The sequence below is a fragment of the Eubalaena glacialis genome, chromosome 6 (genome assembly GCF_028564815.1).
Source record: "Eubalaena glacialis isolate mEubGla1 chromosome 6, mEubGla1.1.hap2.+ XY, whole genome shotgun sequence".
Classification (NCBI taxonomy): domain Eukaryota; kingdom Metazoa; phylum Chordata; class Mammalia; order Artiodactyla; family Balaenidae; genus Eubalaena; species Eubalaena glacialis.
Window position 1 is genome coordinate 73,199,307 of NC_083721.1, and position 22,491 is coordinate 73,221,797.

General features: G+C 39.4%; 1 protein-coding gene and 1 pseudogene across 6 annotated transcripts in view; one reads left to right on the forward strand and one right to left on the reverse strand.

The window, feature by feature from the left end:
• UBXN7 (UBX domain protein 7) overlaps nt 1-13,751 on the reverse strand; it is a 63,241-nt gene extending 49,490 nt beyond the window's left edge. For 2 of the 6 annotated variants that reach the window (XM_061193219.1, XM_061193213.1), the window contains exon 1: nt 13,638-13,751. In XM_061193219.1, coding sequence (XP_061049202.1) covers nt 13,638-13,710 — 73 coding nt within the window. In that variant the 5' untranslated portion in view covers nt 13,711-13,751. Of the gene's footprint in view, nt 1-9,010; nt 9,142-9,412; nt 9,529-13,637 lie in introns of those variants that run through there. The other 4 variants (XM_061193216.1, XM_061193214.1, XM_061193217.1 and 1 more) reach the window with 4 other exon arrangements.
• Nucleotides 12,917-13,762, forward strand: LOC133093399 (collagen alpha-1(I) chain-like; annotated as a pseudogene).
• Nucleotides 13,763-22,491: the final 8,729 nt, after the last annotated feature.

The following is a 22,491-nucleotide window of genomic DNA, read 5'->3' on the forward strand; positions in this document are numbered from 1 at the left end:
GGAAATGTGACCCTGGAAGGACCCTTGTTATAAATTCTCAGTGAAGATTTCTCCTGCCACTCCCCAAATGCCAAGGTCCCAGCTTCATGTATGGGAGGGTTCTCCTTTCAGATTCCTCTCCTTAGGAAGGCTGCAAGCTTGTTTCCTGTGCCCTCTGACGCCATCAAAAGAGAAGTTCAAAGCCATCCAGTTAGGGCAGGCTCAACCAGAATGAAAGCTTACTTTAAACCTCGCTAACATCTCATTTCCAATTTCATTTCATTTTTAGCTTCTGAATATTCTTTACTTTCTCACCAGCCCAATGATACATTTTGAAAGATTTTTAAAAATATTTTGTTCAGGATTTTCCTTCTCACTTGGGAGGGTTACTCATGTTATCTCTCTAGTTTAGTCCTACTGCCAGAAATGAACTGCTGACTCTACTCTTAATATCTTTCATTTGTTTTCTCTTCTCTACTATTACCTCTAAGGCTTTAAATCAAGTCCTTAATTCTTCTTACCTGGATTACTACAATAGGCTCCTAACTGATCATCATTCTATCTTCCACCTTGCTGCTGAAGTTATGTTCCAAAATACAAGTGTGATTATCACACACAAATACAAACACACACACACAGTTTAAATTCTTTAATGGCTCTCTGACACCCACAGTATAAATTCCAAAGTTCTTATGATCTGGCAAGTCCTCTGCGATCAGACCTCAGCTTATCTCTCTGGCTTTTCCTCTTCTCTTCTCCGTCCTATGCAATTCAGTACAGTCACACCAAATTACACGCTTGGAAAGTCCTTATTCTCCTTATCTCCCCCTTCGCCTAGTTCATGCATGCTCAAAAATCACCATAAGTGTTACTTCTTTCAATTCCTGTGCTAAGCATTCTCTATGCTACCTCCTCCCCACTCCCACCACTGTGATACTCTTCTATTACATACATGGACATACTACTAAGCAGTAAATACTTGTTTACTTTCTAGCTCCTCCAAAAGAGCAGGAGCTTCTTGAACACAGGGGTTGATTTTTTTCTTGGTATCCTAGCATCTAACGTCACGTTCGCTTGCATGTGATCAATATCTAATAAACTGACTTAAAACTATCTCATAGTACTTCAGCTAACCAGTTAGTACACTGGGGAAAGAAAGGCCAGACTTCAGCCAAAACAACCCTTCTATATCCTTTGAATTTTTTTCCTCTTGGCTGCGCCACACATTTGTGGGATCATAATTCCCCGACCTGGGATTGAATACGGGCCCTGGCAGTGAAAGCGCCGAGTCCTAACCACTGGACCACCAGGGAGTTCCCCTATCCTTTGAATTTTAAACCGCATATACTTATATTTTAAATTTCATTTACAAAGCAATATGGTTACACTGTGGAAATCACAAATAGCAAATGGGTATTTAGGATAAATGAACTTAAGATAAAATGTCCAGTGAAAGCATCACATACAAATTTTAAATGTGCTATATCTCAAACAACATAAAGTGAAAATCACATGCTCCAAAAAACTGTCAGATGATACTGAGCAGCTACAGCTTTGTCAGAAAGCTGACAAAGAGATATCTAAATGCTAGTAAAAAACAAAAAAAGAACAAAATTATTTCATGGAACATGACTGGAAAAAAGCATTAATATACAATACTGTGATTTAATGTTAAATCAATAAATAACATTATAAAAAAGCATCAATCATTTCACTTAAATCTCTAGAAATTTACATATTTATGTCAGTCAAATCTTTTTTGGGAACTAACAAATACAGAATTGCCTTTTATTTGGGGTGTGCCTTATATCTGGGTATATATGGTAATTTAAGTTACATAGGGCCAGGGATGTTTTTTCTTTAAAAGGGCTTCATATATTACTCAAAATTGAGAAACTTTCCTCTACTATTCTCTCTTCAACTGCAAACAGCCCATCAGTCAACCAACAAATCCTACAGCTTCCATCTAATTAACAACACCCCTATCCATACTGTTCTATGTTCACTGCTATACTCTTTGTTCAGGCCTTCAACATCTCTTACACGAACTATCACATTTCTTTGCTCTTGGTCGTGCTCCTTTTGATATACCTTTGATATACCTTCTATATTGCAAAAGAATGTAAATTTGATTATCTCCCCTGTTTCAACAGTTCTGCACTGCTGACTGGAAAACTTTTCATCTCTCTTGAGCTGCACACAAGATTTGGCCCTTATAAACCGCTCCTATTTTATACCCTTCTGCTTTCATCTCACCTCTGTACCATTCCCTCCAGATGCAGATGCAGATGTTTTTGTAACCTAGGCAGATCACTTGGTGGTACTTTACAATGCCATGCCTCTGTATGATATGGAGAGTGATAGCAGTAAAATCAGTCCCCTCATTCTTCTCGTTTTTTTAAAATTTTATTTATTTATTTATTTTTTTTGGCTGCGTTGGGGTTGGGTCCTCGTTGCTGCATGCGGGCTTTCTCTAGTTGCTGTGCATGGGCTTCTCATTGCGGTGGCTTCTCTTTCCAGAGCACGGGCTCTAGGTGTGTGGGCTTCAGCAGTTGTGGCGCACGGGCTCAGCTGCTCTGCGGCATGTGGGATCTTCCCGGACCAGGGCTTGAACCCATGTCCCCTGCATTGGCAGGTGGATTCTTAACCACTGCACCACCAGGGAAGTCCCAGTCCCCTCATTTTTCTTGACAACACACCAAATACCCACCTGTTAAGTTGTGGACCTTCCCCCTCTCTCTTCACCCTAAGTATATACAGGAATAGATACTACTTTTCCACAGGGCCTTATCTCTATCCTTGTCTCTGCTAGCTCTTCTACCTTACAGACTTTAAAAACTCACTGAACTGGCCAGTTCTCACTTTTCTCAAACCAGTTCTCTCTCCATAAGTCCTCAGTCAAGCTGAACCAAAAGTTCTCAAATTCTATACTATATATAAAATAAGCAACAAGGTCCTACTGTATAGCGTAAGGAACTATATTCAATATCTTGTAATAAACTATAATGGAAAAGAATAAGAAAAAGAATATATATATATGTATGTATAACTGAATCACTTTGCTGTACACCAGAAACTAACACAACATTGTAAAAACTAACTATACTTCAATAAAAATAAAATAATTAAAAAAATAAAATGTTCTCAAGTTCTAATATATACAGACTTATATTCTCACCATTAGGAAACACTTTAAAAAAGTGAAGTCTCGGACTTCCCTGGTGGTACAGTGGTTAAGGGTCCGCCTGCCAATGCTGGGGACACGGGTCCGAGCCCTGGTCCGGGAAGATCCCACATGCCACGGAGCAACTAAGCCCAGGCGCCACAACCACTGAGCCTGCACTCTAGAGCCCACAAGCCACAACTACTGAGCCCGCGTGCCACAACTACTAAGTCCATGCGCCTAGAGCCTGTGCTCCGCAACAAGAGAAGCCACCACAATGAGGAGCCCGTGCACAGCAACGAAGAGTAGCTCCTGCTTGCCGCAACTAGAGGAGGCCCGCACGCAGCAACAAAGACCCAACACAGCCAAAAAAAAAAAAAAAAGTGAAATCTCAAAATAAAAACAAATTCAACTTTTTGAGGGAAAGGAGGAGTTCAAATATCCCAGTAGCCAACTGTATGTTAGGTAATTAAATACAAATTCTTGGGGCAAAAACAGTACAAATTTGATGAAAATTTTCTATATCATTACTCATAAAACCTGAGGCTTTGTTTCAGTGCTTTTCTAATATTTTTACACTGTGTCCAGTTATACTGGTTACATTACTATATCTCTTAAATGCTAGTCTAAAAGCTCAGTGTCTATTGTACTCCACCATTTTAATTTATCTACACAGCAGCTTCTGAAAATTAAAAGGTTCCTGTATGTAAACTACTCTGGCTGCTTATTCCAGCAAGAGATGCATGAACTATTATCTTTGCCACATAATAAACCCTAAAACTAGCTTCTGAATGACATCTACTGATCTTTTTCTTTTCAGAGAATTAAATGGCTGAGTTTATACCATTTTGGCTCTTGTCTCTCTAGGTGCTCACCACACTGCACTAAAGCACCACAAAAGGCACAAAGAACATGCTGGGACTTCCCTGGTGGCGTAGTGGTTAAGACTCCGCACACTCCCAATGCAGGGGGCCCAGGTTCGATCCCTGGCCGGGGAACTAGATCCCACATGCATGCCACAACTAAGAGTTCACATGCCACAACTAAGGAGCCAGCGAGCTGCAACAAAGGAGCCAGCGAGCCACAACTAAGGAGCCCATGTGCTGCAACTGAGGAGCTCACCTGCTGCAACTAAGACCTAGTACAACCAAATAAATAAATAAATATTTAAAAAAAAAAAAAAAGAACATGCTGATGGGGGATCGAAACTCCCTTCTGCTATAATAGCAACCAATCCCGGCTGCTTCACTCCTTTTGAAATTTGTTCATAAGGAAATTCAACTTAAAAATGACCACTGCTGGGAATTCCCTGGCAGTACAGTGGTTAGGACTTGGCCCTTTCACTGCAAGGGCCCGGGTTCAATCCCTGGTGGGGGAACTAAGATCCTGCAAGTGGCCCCCGAAAAAAAGAGCTGATGTAGAAACACAGGAAAATGTAATAAAAGTATAGGTGAGTATTCCAGAGATCTACTGAGCTATAGATTAAAATAGAATTTAGTAAAAGGGATTATACCAAGAATGACTTTAAGACAAAAATAAAGCTATAATAAAGGAAATGATAACTGTGATATTTTGGGGGGCAGAAGGTGTCAACACTCGAGGCTCAGAATTGCTTTTTTTAACATCTTTATTGGCGTATAATTGCTTTACAATGGTGTGTTAGTTTCTGCTGTATAACAAAGTGAGAACTGCCATTCTTTTCTATAATCCTCACTTAACCATTTAGTGCTAGAATCTAAACTATAGACAGCATACCATATATCTTTTGACAATCTGACAGGATAACTTCCATCACTGGAGCTTGTCAGTATAGTGACCTAAGAGCTTTCCATAAAAGGGGTCTCTACTTCTGAGATTTTTTTAAAAAGCACATGCTAAATTCTGGCAAGACTGAAGAAGGCAGTATCAGAGAGGGCCCCAAGAAGCAAAGTACACCATTCACTTTCTTAAATAAAGCCAAATTATCTGAGCCATCTGTGCTTGTATAATCAGGCATTCTTAGTTTATCACTTAGTGTATCTTTTTTTTTTTTTTTTAAATGTAGAACCTGCCCCCACTTCAATTGGAAGGGTCTGGGTAGGGCCCAGGAATATGCCATTTTTAAAAACATTTATTTATTTATTTGGTTGTGCTGGGTCTTAGTTGCAGCAGGAGGGCTCCTTAGCTGTGGTTCGCGGGCTCCTTTGTTATGGCTCACCGGCTCCTGAGTTGCGGCACACGGGCTCCTTAGTTGTGGCATGTGAACTCTTAGTTGCAGCATGCATGTGGGATCTAGTTCCCTGACGAGGGATCGAACCCGGACCCCTTGCATTGGGAGCACGGAGTCTTAACCACTGCGCCACCAGGGAGGTCCCAAGTGTATCGTTTTAGAAATAGAAAATAACTGAAGGATAATTAAAGGTTCCAGTGGTTCTTAATGTCAGGAAGTAGTAGAGGCATCTAGAAATGTGAGACAGCATTTTTGGTGTTTCATGATTAGGGGATGGGAGCACTCCTGGCATTTAGTGGAGAGAAGCCAGGGGTGCCTTAGTAGGTTGGAAAACGTCTCCCCTCCCCTAAAGACTTCTCACACCTTCATTTCAGACTTCTGGCCTCCAGAACTGAGAGAATAACTGTGTTAAGCACTGCAGTTTGTGGTAATTTGTTACAGCAGCCACAGGAAACTCATACAAGTGCTAAATCTTCTGCAATGAACGGAACAGTCCTACAGAACAAGAAACTGTCCTAGCCAAAATGCCAACAACACTTCCACTTAGCTAAACAGAGGAATAGAAGGTTAACTGAGAGGGCAAAGGAAAAGTAAGGAGGGCTAAATGATATAGAGGACAGGAACAGTGATAAACAAATTTAAACAAGTTACAAGTTTTACCTATATACTTAGAGGTAATAACAATTTTTGATGAGTCAGCCGTAAAAAATTTGAACTTCTCTCTTATTATATTCAGAATGAAGAACAAATCTTTTTTAAAAGGGGGAGGGGGGCCTTTAAAAGAAACTTGCAGATTTAAACTACCTGTAAACCTGTTCATGGGCTTATTTTGAGGTCTCAGTATTATAAGTAGCAGCAGGACAGCTTAATCTAACCCAGTGTCTTAGTTTGTTCAGGCTGCTGTAACAAAAATACCATAGACTGGGTGGCTTAAACAACGAACATTTATCTCTCACAGTTCTGGAGGTTGGGAAGTCAAAGATCAGGCTCCAGCAGATTTGGTGTGTGGTGCAGGCCCACTTCCTGGTTGATAAGACAGTTGTCTTCTCCGTGTGTACTCACATGGTGGAAGGGGCCAGATAGCTCTCTGGGGTCTCCTTTTTAAGTACGCTAATCCCATTCATAAGGACTCCACCCTCATGACCTAACCACCTCCCAAAGGCCCCACCTCCTAATACCATCACACTGGGGGCTCAGGATTTCAAAATACGAATTTTGGGAAGGACACAAAAATTCAGTCCATAACACCCCATAATCCATATCTATGGCAGAAGTCCCACTTTACTGTTTCTCACCACATGCACTTTTTATTTATCCATTACCTTTTCTTCCATCTGCTTTAGCTTGCTAATGGCACCAAAGGCATTAACCCAGCTTGTGGCACCCAATTTATCAGTGGCCATCTCCTTGCTGCTGCCTCTTAGTTCACACTCTTTCTCCTTTAATAACTTCATATAGAAAATAGCCCCAAACCTGTAATGCAGTCTATGTTTCCACCACAGCTGGAAAGAAGAATCAAGAGACATTTCAAACTTTAGTAGTCCTTTATACCTATTCTCTACACTATTTTCAATGCCGAAAGAACAGTCTCTTCACTATTATCAAGGAACCTAAGTATGGTAGTCACAGAGATTTTTTTTAAAAAGAAAAAAAAATCCCTCTACAGACCCTTTCTTGCCCCACAGGGATAGAGCACAGAAATGACACGTACACAAAGTGGTTACTTTTTGGTTCTACACTTCCCCTAGAAATGATAATAAAGCTAGCCAGACTATCTACCAAGGAAATGAGAGTCGGTGACAGTTGCAAGAAGTAAGATGAAAGTTCAACCTCCTCACTGGTCTCCCATCCTGGAGTTTTTAAGTATTGAGGAATAGAAAATATTTTTCAAAATATTTATATACAAGCACTATGGAGAACACTATGGAAGTTCCTTAAAAAACTAAAAATAGAACTACCATATGATCCAGCAATCCCACTCCTGGGCATATATCCGGATCAAACCATAATTTGAAAGGATACATGCACCCCACTGTTCATTGCAGCACTATTGACAATAGCCAAGACAGGGAAGCAACCTAAATGTCCATAAACAGAGGAACGGATAAAGAAAATGTGGTATATATACACAATGGAATATTACTCAGCCATAAAAAAGGATGAAATAATGCCATTTGCAGCAACATGGATGGACCTAGAGATTATCATACCAAGTGAAGTAAGTCAGACAGAAAAAGACAAAATGCAAAATGGTGTATGTATCAATAGTAACTTAGGAAAATAGTATGACAATTTCTTTAAGTTACACACTTATCATATGATCCCACTCCTAACTATTTATCCAAAGGAAATGAAAACGTATATTCACACACTTGTACACTAATGTTTTTGGCAGCTTTATTTATAATCTCCCAAACAAGAAACAACAAAATTATCCATTCATTTAATGAATGGATAAACAAATTGTAGTATATCCATACAATGGTATATTATTCACCAATAAAAAGGAACTACCCATACCACAACATCATGAATGAATCTCAAACACAGTATGCTAAGTAAAAGAAGCCAGACTCAAAAGAAGCCCGACTACATACTGTGATTCCATTTATATGACATTCTGGAAAAGAAAAACAATACACAAAAAGACTAGGCTACAGGTGAGAGGAGGGACTGACTACAAAGGGGCAGGGGGAAATTCTGAGGATAGAACTGTCCTGCATCTTGGGGACTTCCCCGGTGGTGCAGTGGTTAAGAATCTGCCTGCCAATACAGGGGATACGTGTTCGATCCCTGGTCCAGGAAGATCCCACATGCCGCGGAGCAACTAAGCCCGTGCGCCCTAACTACTGAGCCTGAGCTCTAGAGCCTGCGAGCCACAACTGCTGAGCCCACGTGCCGCAACTACTGAAGCCTGCGCGCCTAGAGCCCAAGCTCCGCAACAAGAGAAGCCACCGCAATGAGAAGCCCGCGCACTGCAACGAAGAGTAGCCACCGCTCGCCGCAACAAGAGAAAGCCCGCACACAGCAAGACCCAACGCAGCCAAAAATAAATAAATAAATAAATAAATAAATTTATTAAAAAAAAAAAAACGGTTTTGCATCTTTATTGTGGTTTTACGACTGCATGCACTTATGAAAACTTTAACTCTACACTAAAAAGGTTACATTTTACTGTATGCAAATTATACCCTTTATTTTAACAGAATTTGGGCTTATATTTTGTATGTGTTCTTTTTATTTCATTTTTTTAAACAATTAATTTTTATTGCATTTTTACTAAAGCACTGGTCTATGGGGAATTCCCTCCTTTCACTGCTGAGGGCCCGGGTTCGATCCCTGGTCGGGGAACTAAGATCCCACAAGCCACGTGTGGCGTAGCCAAAAAAAAAAAAAAGAAAAATTAAAGTATTGGTCTATGAAGATTTTTTTTTAAAAGGGGGGGGGCGGTCCTTTCCTACAAATAAATTTGAGAAGCACTGACCTAAGACATATAACCCTAAATCACTTTACTTCTCTGGGCCTTCAATTTCTCATTTTAACTCAGAAATGGGTCAATATGGTTTCTAAGATGTCTTCTAACCCTAACCAAGAAAAATCTGTGAATATTCAATGATTTCTGGTTTCCTAAAGTGCCTACATAATATCTGACATATTACCCTACTCCTAATGTTTGAAGTACCATCACATTCTCCTGGTTTTCCTCCTACATCTTTGGTTTCTTCCGATCCTTCTCTGTACTTTCTTCTTTACCGTCTGTTAGATGTTAGTGTTCCTTCAGCTTTGTGTCCTGGAACAAAGGACACATCCACTTTTATAGCTTCAATTGCCATCAATATGACTCATCAGATGTCACTCTTCTTTCTAGACCCAAATATTCATTTCCCTACTGAACAGCTCCATTTGGAAGTCCCACAGGCAGCAACTTACCTAAGCTGAACTAATCATCTCCCCAAACCTCTGCTACTATTCTATACCTTCACAAATTGTACTATTATAAACTTAGACGTCCAAAATAGAATCCTAAGATTCATTCTGACTCCTCTGAATTCTTCCCTTACCTTTCAGAGTCCACTTCTCTGCCACTAACTTATTTCAGGACACCAGCATCTTCAATTATTGCAACAGTCTTCTATTGATGTCTATGCCTACCTCGTCTCCCCTATGGCCAAGCAGCTCTTTCTGAAAAAACCAAATATGATCGTGTCACTCCCCTAATTAAAACTTTTCACTGACTTCCCATTACATTCAGAATAAAGCCAAGATTTCTTAACATGAGTTACAAGGCCCTTCCTAATCTGGTACCCTCTTATCTCTTCAGCCCCATTTATTGCATCTCACACAAGCTATGCTCTCTTCATTTGGAATTATCATCAATTCCCTCAACCTACTGTCTCTCCTTTCTTGTCTCCACATGTATGCCTGTCCCTCTTTCCTCCAGGTCTCTGCACATGTTTCTCCTGCCAGAAACAGCTCTCCTCCAGGTTTTAGCTAAGAAATTATTTCTTCTGGGAAGCTTTTCTTGACCTCCCTCATTTGTGCTACCGTAACAGCTCCTTACCATTATCCCAATGTATTACAATATCCATTTATGTGTCTGTATTCCCATTAACCTTTAAGCTTTTTGAGGACAGACACCATGTCTTGCTCATGGTAGTATCCCCAAGATCTGAATCATGCCTGGCACATAGTAGTCTATTAATAAATACTGAGTTTACTAGTAAGAGTCTGCTCGTAACTCAAAAAAATTTATTCCCTCCCTAAATTTCTGCTCAAACTTCATTAACACTCTTTGAAATAGTTCTTAAAATTCCAGAAGAGTTTTCTTTTAATATCTAGAACACTTGCAACTACCTTTCTTGACACAGAGAACTTAAATACACTTTAATACTAACCCAAGAAAAATGTATTGTAGAAAGAATATGAATGGAAGTTGACCACAAATCCAAATACTACCAACACCAAGAGTTTCTAATTTAACAAATATGCATTCATTCAACAATTAAAAAAAAAATTAAACTAAAGGGGTTCTATAATTTCATTAAGTTCATGAATGACTACTATATACAAAGCTTTATGGAATGCTACACTAGCAACCACTTGTACTCTTCTCAGCCTCACTTTCTATTCCCTCACTTTTTGGCCTTACCTTCTGATTGTGTATTTATTTCTACCTATTCTATAGCATCTATATATCCCTCATCTCATGAATTATTCTGATTACGTCTATGCATTTTGTATATGTGTGGCTGGATGTCAGTCCAAGTTGGTGTTAATGGGATACTGCTGTGGTTCAACACATTTTTAAAAACTGCTCTTTTGGAATTACCTTCAGATCCAGTGGCACATTCTTTCCTCAGGTTTTGAGAACTGATATAACTTCTGAAAGTAGTCAGCAGTCTAAGCCATGTATGAGAGTATCAAGGGAGATCAAACGGAGTAATACTGTAAAATGTGGTAGACTATAAAATAACAGGACTGGTTTTCTATGTAGCTTGAAATAATGCTAATGGCATCAATGGTAAAGGTACATAGCTTCTCAGTGTGACCACTTCAAAAACCATCACTTCCCTTGGCTATCTGCTTATCAAACGGTTTAATCATAGGAAAAATGTTTATGATGTAATGTTAATTGAAAATTTCAGAATTCTAAATTATGTACATTATGATCCACAATGTAAAATAATTTTAAAGTAATTTAAAAAATAAAAATAAGTATGTAAACAAGAACTGGAAGATAATATGTGAAATAAATAATATTGCTATTGTGAGAATGAATTAGTGTTTCTTTTTTCAAAATTATTTCATGTTGTGATATCTTCTTAATGTTTTTTAAAAGTCAGAGTCATTACTTCATACTCACATATCCTAGAGAGAGAGTGTGAGAGAGATCTGTTCTATTTAGTGAGAAACAAAAGTTAAAATTCTTTCAATTTTCTCTACTTCTAAATGCCACAGAAAAGGTAAGACTCACATTTTTGAAAATGCATTGCTTTTACCACAATGTTGGGCTTCCAAGTAAGTAAAATCTTTTTGAAATGAGAGCATAAACTCTTAAGGTCAGTTTCATTCATCTAGCAATAAGTAAATTTCAAATACCTTTTTGTCATAAATACTACAATTTAAAATATTAGTGGGGACTTCCCTGGTGGTCCAGTGGTTAAGACTCTGTGCTTCCATTGCAGGGGGCACAGGTTCCATCCCTGGTCGGGGAATTAAGATCCCATATGCCGTGCGGCCAAAAAAAAAAAAAATATATATATATATATATACACACACACATACACACAAATTTTTTTAGGATATATTAAAGGGAGTAAAGAGGTCAATCATGTGTTTCTAATATTTAATTACTATCTTGTAAAAAAATTATTATTATAAATCCATAATACATTAAGAACAATCTAAGGTATTTTCGCTTTTACAGACCTCCAGATACCACTGTCTACTGAGGGTCTCCAACTTGATTCAGGAATAGAAGGGCCTGTGACCAGGAAACAAGCCATGAAGACTAGCAGACAGAAACAGAATTAAAGCAATTAAGTGAGTCACTTCATCTCACCACATTTTGGGTTTTGTCTACACATACCAAAAATGTTGCATTAGAAGAAATAATGTGAGACTAAAACAATCTGAGTTCCTAAAGTGGTAGTTAGCATAAAAAACTGGAATGAAATAGGTGGCATCTTAAACCACCTCTAGAAAATCTAAAGAAAAGATAATGATAATCACTTCTATATGTAATTCACTAAAAAGATTTTTCTATATAAACATAATACAGCAGTATTAGCTTATATACACAATAATTTTCTGATCTTCCCAATAATGATCTGCTTAGACACTGGGAAATGCATTACATCTCTAATATAATAGTTCAATCACAATTTTTAAATATTAAGAAAAGTTATCATTCCATTTCTCATCCCAATTTTGTTACAAATTTTACTTTATCAACTTTGACTTGATGTTTCATGCCCACAAGCTAGACAATGCATCAAAAATACAGTTATCGCTGCAAAGTAAAAAATAAAACTAGCTTTAACTATAAAACGACAACTCGCAAACAACCGGTAGTGGTTAAAATATAAAATTTCACTTAACCAGATCTTGCACGTCAAACTCCGGATACATTGAAAATGGAAATGTTCTCTGCATCTAACAAACTACCAAATAAAGTACAGATCTGCTAACATTCTGACCTCCTTACAAAACGACAAACTAGAACGGCAAAATTACACTCAGGCACATGTAGTACTCTTCTCTCAAATCACTCCACAGAGAACTTCATCATTTGCTCCGCCCTCTAATAACTCATGCAAAAAAAGTTCAGCACCATCACAGAGAACAAGACAGAGAGAATTCATAGAATGGCTTAGGGCCTTTCCTCTAGGCAGTAAGAGGATCTGCGTGTGCCCTTCGCAGGGGTCCAAAGGAAAAGAAAAACCGAGGGTTTGGGGGATACTGACATCCAGAAACTGATTTTGTCTCAAAGAAGTTTCTGCCGTCATTCCTATTTTATCAGCAGGAGGCCCTGGCGCCATCGTCTCAGTCTTTATTATTTTTTAATGGGGAGGTGGGAAACGCCACCGAGGATTCCTCCAGGCCTTTCCTGTTAAGGTCGGGGGGGGGGGGTTCCCCCTCATTCTTCTCTTAAAACCTCAGTCTGGAGAGTACTCCTCAGCACCCCCCCCCTTTCTGGCGGCCTATCCCCCGAGATCGGTAAAGGCGCTGCCGAACCCACCAGCCTCGCCGTTAAGGCGGGAGGGCCCGAACACGCCAGGGCCACAGCGATGGCTCCGAGGGGCCCAGAAAGGGGAAGGGCAGGCCAGGCACGGGGGGGAGAATGACCTGGCCAAGGAAAAAAGGAATAAGGAGGTGAGGGGATGCGCTGCACCCCAAGGCTGCACAGAGAAGAGGCGATGATGATGAAGAAGGAGGGCGGTGGCCCGGGTGCGGCCCCCCACCTCTCCCGCCCCCAGGTCCCCGGGCCGGCGGGGGAGGATGAGCTCGGCCCATTCCCCGGGTCTGGGCTGAAAGGGGGTGGGGAGGTTTCCCTCCACACTGCGAGAAGACCAAGAACGAGGGTATGGGGTGCGCGGGGGTGAGGGGGTGTCTCCCGCCTGAACCCGGAGACCCGACGCCGTCGTCGCCTCTTCCTCAGGAGGGAAGACGAGAGCTGTGGGTAAAGCCCGAGGGAGGAATGCATGAAGGTAAAGGGAAGCCCAGGGCAGACCGGCCGCCCGCTCCAGACCCCACTCTCCACCTTCCGGTAACCGCGTCTCTTACCGGTGATGGCGGTGAACTGCTGAATTAACCCCTTCAGCGCCGACGACGCCGCGGAGCCCCCGTGGGCAGCCATCTTACCGCCGCCGCCGCTGCCGCCGAACAACAACACAGACACACACGGAACGCCCTCCCCCACCTCGCCGCACGGTTTGCGCAGGCTCATTGACCGCCCCCAAGCTCCGCCCCGCCCGCCCCGGCCCCCCGCGGCGGCCTGCGCAGGCGCACTTCCAGACCGGTCCGGGAGAGCTTTCTGCTCCCCGGGTTGGCTGCTCGGTTGCTGTCCGCCACCGCATCCTTCATTGCAACCTCTGGTGCCTTCCTCTCCAAGCTCCAAGGCCAGTCTCAGAGACGCGATATTGCTTCCTAAGTTTCCGAAGGGCTTGGTAGGTAGTAGGCTCTTTGCGTTTCAGCTTCACAAGCTTTATTAACAGACCCAACTGCCGATGACAGTATATTTTTTGTTTTTGCAACTCCAGAGCCCTCTGCTAGGTTTCCTGCAACTCCTATCAAAATACAAATCCTACATCGTTGCACTAAAGCGACTTTCGCACCTGCTCCCCAGCCTCTAAACTGATTGATTAGTGCGGCAGCCCATGCAACAGAAGTAAAATACCAGAACCCGTGGTCCAGTCCACTTTCCTTCAATAAATTTGCAACACATCTCCCCTCAAGGTCTCAGTTTCCTCACCTATAAAATGAGAAGGTGTCATTTACGTAAGGAAAAAAAATGTGTATATGTATATACAGTATAGGAAAGAAATGTATAGAAAGGTCACTGGAAAGGTGTCCTCAAAACGATAATGGTTACCTCTAAGAGAGGGGAGCAATGGGGGCATGGTGAAAGCGGACTTTGAGGGGTTTTTTATCCTTTATTTTTAAACAGAGGTAATATTAGTATGTTAACTATATGATTTAAAGTACTTTAAAAAACAATTACAGGAGTATACCCAAATCTGGTGATCCCCCCACCTTGAACATAAAGAGACTCAGTTTAGGTTCTAGCCTCCCACCTCCCACCCACATATTTTGCATCTACACGGAAAAATGGCCCAATAAAAGATGAGATGAGTCATCTGGAGAATTGACCCATCCTAAGAGTCTGTAAATGTGCTATTGGGATGAATTAAAACATAACCAAGTTAAATCAAAGTAACCATAGGGTTATATGATTGGTGTATAAGAAAGCAGACTCCTAACAAAGAGTATTGTCAGTTAAATGACAACCTCCTAGGTTGCTGCAGTTTTCTAGGTGGGTTGAGGAAGCCCAGGAACCAGTTGTAGATTTGGGAAGCTGTTTGGTTCACATTGACACAAAGGTGCAAAAATGGAGGTGAAAACCAGAGCAAGAAACAGTGTGACCTCTTCCTTCCTGAAGGCCTTAATCCTAAAGTCTGTGTCACTATAGCCAACCATGCAAAATGGGGTTCCAAATAAAATAGTCTCTCTACAAAAACTAGATGCAGTTATTTCTGTACCTCCATTAAATGGAGAGACTAACAATAAGATCTGTAGGTTTATTTCCAACGTCTTAGGGTTCAGTTATAGTGATGTCATTTTTAGATTAATCTTCTGAAAAACTGGTAAAGATCGTGGTATCCACAACTCTAGAAAAGATTTTGTAGAAATTAAAATGTAAGCTAAAAGAAAAGGAGGCAGGAAACTAATAACAAAACCTTGAAAATAAGTTTTGGATTGTTAAAGAATATGAAAGAGGGACTTCCTTGGTGGTGCAGTGGTTAAGAATACACCTGCCAGTGCAGGGGACATGGGTTCGAGCCCTGGTCCAGGAGGATCCCACGTGCTGCAGAGCAACTGGGCCCATGAGCCACAACTACTGAGCCTGCGCTCTAGAGCCCCCGAGCCACAACTACTGAGCCTGCATGCCACAGCTGCTGAAGCCTGCGCGCGTAGAGCCTGTGCTCTGCAACAAAAGAAGCCACTGCAATGAGAAGCCCGTGCACCACAACAAAGAGTAGCCCCCGCTCTCCACAACTAGAGAAAGCCCGTGGGCAGCAACGAAGACCCAACACAGCCAAAAATAAATAAATAAATTTATTAAAGAAGAAAAGAATATGAAAGACCTTTAGAATCACAAGAAAATATATTTATATATATCCCCCAAATCATGGAAAATATGTTCTTTAAAAAACATGGATTATCCTCAGAAAATTGAACTGCAAAAGTATTATACATTGAATGACGGAAAATTAAAGTTTTAGATGACAAAGAGCAAATACCCAAAGCTAAACATCAGTTACTATTTGAATTCTTTCACCAAATTACACTAGGATTTTGTTTTTATTTTTAGGTCTGGTTTTAAGAGTCCCTGTCACAAATCAATTTGTAACATGTTACTGTAATTGAAGGGAATGACAGTAAATGAGCTAGAGGGGATATTCAAGATAATTTGATTCAACACTTCTATTTTATCACTACTCTCCTGAGAGAGAGTTTGAAAGAGTTGCTCAAGGTCACACAATGGTGGGGTAGAGACTGGAATCCAAATCCCTTGAATCCTAAATGTACTATACTTTGATTGTAAACTAAAATGACAATATTTCTTTTATTTAAAAACCAGATAATTAGATTATGTAGCTTAAAAAAATCCAACTATATGCTGTTGATACAAGATATACCTAAAACATAAGGATAAAGAAAAATTAAGGGAAAAGTAAAAAAGACATCAGAAGTACTATTAAGGAAATGAAAGGTGGAGTAGCTATATTCATTTCAGACAAAATAGGCTTTAAAGCAAAATGTATCATTAGAGATAAAGGGGCGTCACTATATAATGACAAAAAGAACAAATCACCAGGAAGATAAAACAATTCTAAATCTGTATGCATCTAGTAACATGATCTCAAGTGTGTATAAAGAAAAATTAATTTTTAAAGAAGAAATGACAAACATACAATTATACAACCCCCATCTCTCCGGCAAAAGTAGGAAAGATACAGAAAATACTTATTCTATTCAAGCACCTGTGGAACAAAATAAAAATTGACCACAAAGCAATTCTCAACAAATGCCAAAGAATCATGATGATATAGAACAGGTTCTCTAAATATTGATCAGTTAAAAATTAGAAGTTAGTTTTAAAAGAATAACTTTTAAGAAACTCACATACTCGGAAATTAAAAACAAACTTCTAAATAAGTCATGGACCAAAGACAAAATAAAAGTGGTGTATCATTCAGGGTTCCAACAGATAACAGATGGTCATTCAATTTTTAAACAAATTTTAAAGATGTGGGCAGGATATATGGGAATCAAGGGACAATGGAGGATCTGGGACTAGCAACAGTGGAACAGTCACAACCTCTAGGTCCAAAGGGACAGGAGATAGAGGAGTTACTGGAATACCAAAAGAGAATCTTATTTGCAGAACAGGCCATCTTTTAAGAAGCAGTGACCTTCTGTCAAGGGATGTAACCAGCAATCTCACAGAGAAGAAACCAGGAAAATAAATAACCCTGACTTCGTTTTCCTTCTCCTCTACCATCTCTTGCCAGGAATTCCCACTAGCAGAACCCAGCTGGAAGACAGAGGACACAGCAGCCTGTGGGGCAGAGAGCAGGGTGGAGAGGGGAGGAAGTGAGTGGGTCTGGAGGGGCAAAGGGAAATTGATAGAAACAAATGGAAAGTGAGGAATATTTAAAACTGAATTGTCATGGAAATACATATCAGAATTTGTGGAATGCAGTTTTAACAGTACCTAAAGGAAAAGTTTATAACCTTAACTGGTTATATTAGAGAAGGCTAGAAAATGAACAGCTCAATAACTAATCAAGAAGTTAATAAAGAAACAGCAGAGTTAACCTAGGGAAATTTGAAGGGGAAAATGCAGAAATCAATATAATAGAAAACAAAATACAAAAGCTGGTTCTCTGAAATAACAAGTAAAATTTAAATCCTTTTACAAATTAGATTAACAAAAAAAGGAACATAGCAGATACAGCAGTGATTTTTAAACTAAGAGAATATTATGAACATTGTGCCAATAAATTAGGAAACAGATAAATGGCAGTTTCCTGGAAAAATAAAATTTACCAAAATTGACTCAACTATGAGTAGACTTATGACAATTAACAAAATTGACTTCACCACACAAATAAACAACCAGGCCCAGATGACTTTACAGGTGACTTCTACCAAGAAAAAAGAAAAAAGAAGAAGAAGAAGAAGAAAAGAAACAGATGATCCCAAACTTATGCAAATTATTCCAGAAAAAGAAACAAAAGGGACAAATAGCTCTTTCTGAAAACAAAGCAGTAAATGAAAGCTCAGCCTCACTTATGGTTAACTGAGATAAAAATGTTATACTGAACCAAAATTTAGAAATCCAATAACACACACACATATGTACGTACATGTACACATTTATTTTTTAATCGGATTTATTCAGGAATGCAGGTATAATTTTACAGTAAAAAGATCTTTCAGTGCAATCATGATAGTAGAATAAATTAAATATGAGAAACCATTTGATCCATGTGATCAGATACAGAAAAACATTGATATAAATCAATATCCTTTCACAAAACAAAACTAAAAAAAAATCCTTAATGCTCTAGGTAGAGAAAAAAAACTTGCTTAACCTAATAAAGTATATTTACTAAAAACACAGAGTAAACAGCTTTATAGTTAATAATAAAACATTTAAAGTCAAAAACAAGGTAAGTATGCACTCTATCACTATTTCTATTCAGTGATATACTAGAAGTCCTAGCCTTAGCAGTAAGACAAGAAAGAATATATTAAAATTTTTTAAAGATGAAAAAAATTGTTATTATATACTCTATGACTATTTACATAGACAATCTAAGCAAACTGACAGACAAATTTTTGAACCAATAAAAGAGTTCAGGGACATTTCTGGATAGAAAACTAAAATGCATATTTTAAAACTGTATTCCTAAAGATGAGCAGCAAATAGTTTGGAACTGTAATTTTTAAAATATCCCACTCACAGAACTTCCCTGGTGGCGCAGTGGTTAAGAATCCACCTGCCAATGCAAGGGACACGGCTTCGAACCCTGGTCCGGGAAGATCCCACACGCCGCGGAGCAACTAAGACCGTGCGCCACAACTACTGAGCCTGCTCTCTAGAGCCCGCGTGCCACAACTACTGAGGCTGCGTGCCACAACTACTGGAGCCCGCAAGCCTAGCGCCCGTGCTCCCCAATGAGAGAAGCCACCGCAATGAGAAGCATGTGCACCACAACGAAGAGTAGCCCCTGCTCACCGCAACTAGAGAAAGCCTGCACACAGCAACAAAGACCCAACGCAGCAAAAAGCAAATTAAAAAAAAAAAAATCCCATTCACAATAGCAACTAAAAATATAAAATACGTTAAGTATAGATCAAGAAAAATTCACCGGGGCTTCCCTGGTGGCGCAGTGGTTGAGAATCCGCCTGCCAATGCAGGGGACACGGGTTCGAGCCCTGGTCTGGGAAGATCCCACATGCCGCGGAGCAACTGGGCCCGTGAGCCACAACTGCTGAGCCTGCGCGTCTGGAGCCTGTGCTCTGCAACAAGAGAGGCCGCGACAGTGAGAGGCCCGCGCACCGCGATGAAGAGTGGCCCCCGCTTGCCGCAACTAGAGGAAGCCCTTGCACAGAAACGAAGACCCAAACACAGCCAAAAATAAATTAATTAATTAATTAATTTAAAAAAAAAAAAAAAGAAAAATTCACAAGGTCTTATAAAGAAAATAATAAACTTTATTGATAGGCATTAAATGAAGAAGTCTACTATATTCATGTATAGGAAGACCCAATGTTATAAAGATGCCAATTTTCTATACGTTAATCAATAAATTCAATGTAATTCCAGTCAAAATCCCACAGGATTTCTCCAGTATTTTAATAAGGTGATTTTAAAATTCAAAAACAAAGGATCAACGATAGTCAAGACACTTTTAAAGTAGAAGAACAAGGTGGAAGTTTTGCCTATGAGGTATCAAGAATTATTATAAAAGTACAGTAACTAAGACTGTGTGGTATTGGTAGGGAATAGACAAATAGAGTACAGAATAGAGAGTCCAGACACAGACACAAACGTATATGGACACTGTGACAGAAGCAACATTACAGATCAGTGAGGGAAAGATGGACTAAACAGTCAATGACCCTGGGACCAAATAAAATTAGATCCTAACCCTATATCAGATACAAAAATAAATTATAGATTTATTCAAGATCTAAGTAAGAAGAGCAAAACTTTGCAATTTTCATAATAGCATATGTATAGGGGCTTCTCTTAATGACTTTAAGTCAAACTGCTTTGCACAACTCAAGGAGGGGATGCCATGCACTTAGTGCTCCAGGGGGTGCCATTCACATAGGCCAGAAGGTGATTGGAAAGCCCTGAAGTTGTGGATCAGGAGGTTCTGATCAAGGAAGGGAAAAAATTTCTTAAAGAAAACATAAAATCACAAACCATAAAGGCAAAAAAGTGATGAATTTGACTACATTAAAACTAGAAATGTCTGTAATGTAAGGGATGAGATTTGAACCCAAACAAAAGGAGCTGACAAGAAGGTTGAGGAGTGGTGTATACTGTAACTATAAAAAGAAAATCCAAAGAATAAAAATATCTAGTTATTTTTTTCATCTTTCAGGTGGGCTGAGTGTTACTGCCACCGAAAAAGGTATATTACGTTGTGGGACAGGCATTAAGTATTATGTATTCTATCAGGAAATCCCTACTCAGCTGGCTTAAATAATAAAAGTTAGGGCAGTGTCTATGCCCAGTACCACAGGGCTCCAGGTCTGCTTCTCTCTTGACTTTCCCTCATCTGTCTGAGCTTTGTCTTAAGCTGTTAGCAGGAAAGCTGCAGCAGTTCCAAGCATCACATCCAGATACAATAACATCCAGAGGAAGAAGAGCCAACTTATCTCTTCTGCCTTTTTTTTTCGTTTTTAATTGAGAAAGGAAACATTTCCTAGAAGTCCCTTGAGAGACTTTCCTTCAAAATTCATCGGTCTGAATTGAGTCACAATTCTGTTCCTGAAGCTGTCCCTGCCAAGGGATATGAGATAAACATAACTGGTTTAGTAAAGCATATGGCTTTGTGGAGGAAGGTGGACACCTCCCTAAAGTCTGGTGCTTTTAGGAAGAAGGAGGGGAACGGGTGTTAATTAGGCAATTGTCAGAATCTGCTCCATTCACAAAGCTTCACTCTGAGCATGATGAAATATTCCTCTACTTCCTTTGTTCTGATTTTACCTTTTACCTAGAATCCTTCTGAGTGATACTTAAACTTTACAGGTTCCTTCATACCAGGAGAGTGGTGTAGGAATATGTTGGTCATTGGGAACTTCCGTCTCTCAATATGAGATTTTAAAACTGGTATTTTGGTTTAGGGTTAGAGTTTTCTGTTCCTATGTTTTTTGCTATTTCCAGAATGTTATGTAAATAGAATATACAGGGTGGAGCCTTTTGAGTCTGGCTTCTTGCACTTAGCATAATGCATTTAAAATTCATGTTGTTGCCTGTATCAGTATTTCATTCCTTTTTATTGCTGAATAGAATTCAATTGTAAGCATGTACCACAATCATTTTTGCACTCATCAGTTGAAGGGCATTTGGGTTGTTTCCAGCTAGGGACCATTATGAATAAAACTACTATCAACTCATGTACAAGTTTTTGTGTGAACTTAAGTTTTCACTTCTCTTGGGAAAATACCTGGGTGTAGAATTGCTGGATTGTATAGTGAATGTTTGACTTTATAAGAAGCTGATAAACTGTCCAGGGATTTTTAAATTTCATTTTGGGGAAGATGTCTGGCAATCATCACCTCAACCGAGACATCAAAGTTAATTAATATTACTAAGAATGGGGCAGCCTGATATTTTATATTCCTAATGTGATATGTAGGAAATACACAGCATCACCTATGACACGTTCTTGGCAAAATTGTTAATCAAACTTCCAGGCCTAATTTCCAGACTACAAGAAAGATCAAGAAATAAGTTAAAGGACTGTATAAGGAAGCACTTAGGCAAATCCGGAATATGGGCATTCACAAGACAACCATACTGGTCTCTTCAAAATGTCGATGTCATGGGCGGGGGCAGGCAGGTAGTGGAAGAGGGAGAAGGCAAGGGGATTGTTCTAGATGAAAAGGGAGTGAAAGGAAACCACCAAAATCAATGCCTTCATTGGATCCTAGTTATAAAAAAACAAAAAACAAAAAGAAAACAGCTATAAAAACCTTTTTTTTGGACTTCCCTGATGGTCCAGTGGTTAAAACTCTGTACTTCCACTGCAGGGAGCTTGGGTTCCATCCCTGGTCGGGGAAGATCCCGCATGCCACACAGCTCAGCCAAAAAGTAAAATAAAATAAAATAAAATAAGTTTAAGGCATCTTTGGGAAATAAAGGTAGAGATATTTTTTAAAAAGAAAACTTTTTTTTTGCAAACTGAAAATTTTAATATGGACTCAATATGAGATGACATTAGGCAATTATTAATTTTCTTAGATGAGATAACATTGTAGTTATGAAAAAGTGTTTTTATTTCTCAGAGATGCATTCTAACATATTTAGGGGTAAAATATTATGATGTCTGCAATTTACTTTTAAAAGGTTCAGCAAATTTAAAAACTATAACAGAGCTATGATAAAATGTTAACAATTGTTGAATCTAGGTAGTAGTATACAGGTGTTCTTTCAAATTTTCTGTATGTTTAAAACATATGAAATACCTGAAAAAATCTAATTATTATATTTTTTATTTCTATAAGCTCTATTTATATTTCAAATCTGGTTAGGTTTTGTTTTTTTTTTCTTGGCCACGCCGTGCAGCTTGTGGGATTCCCAGCTCCCCGACCAGGGATGGAACTCAGG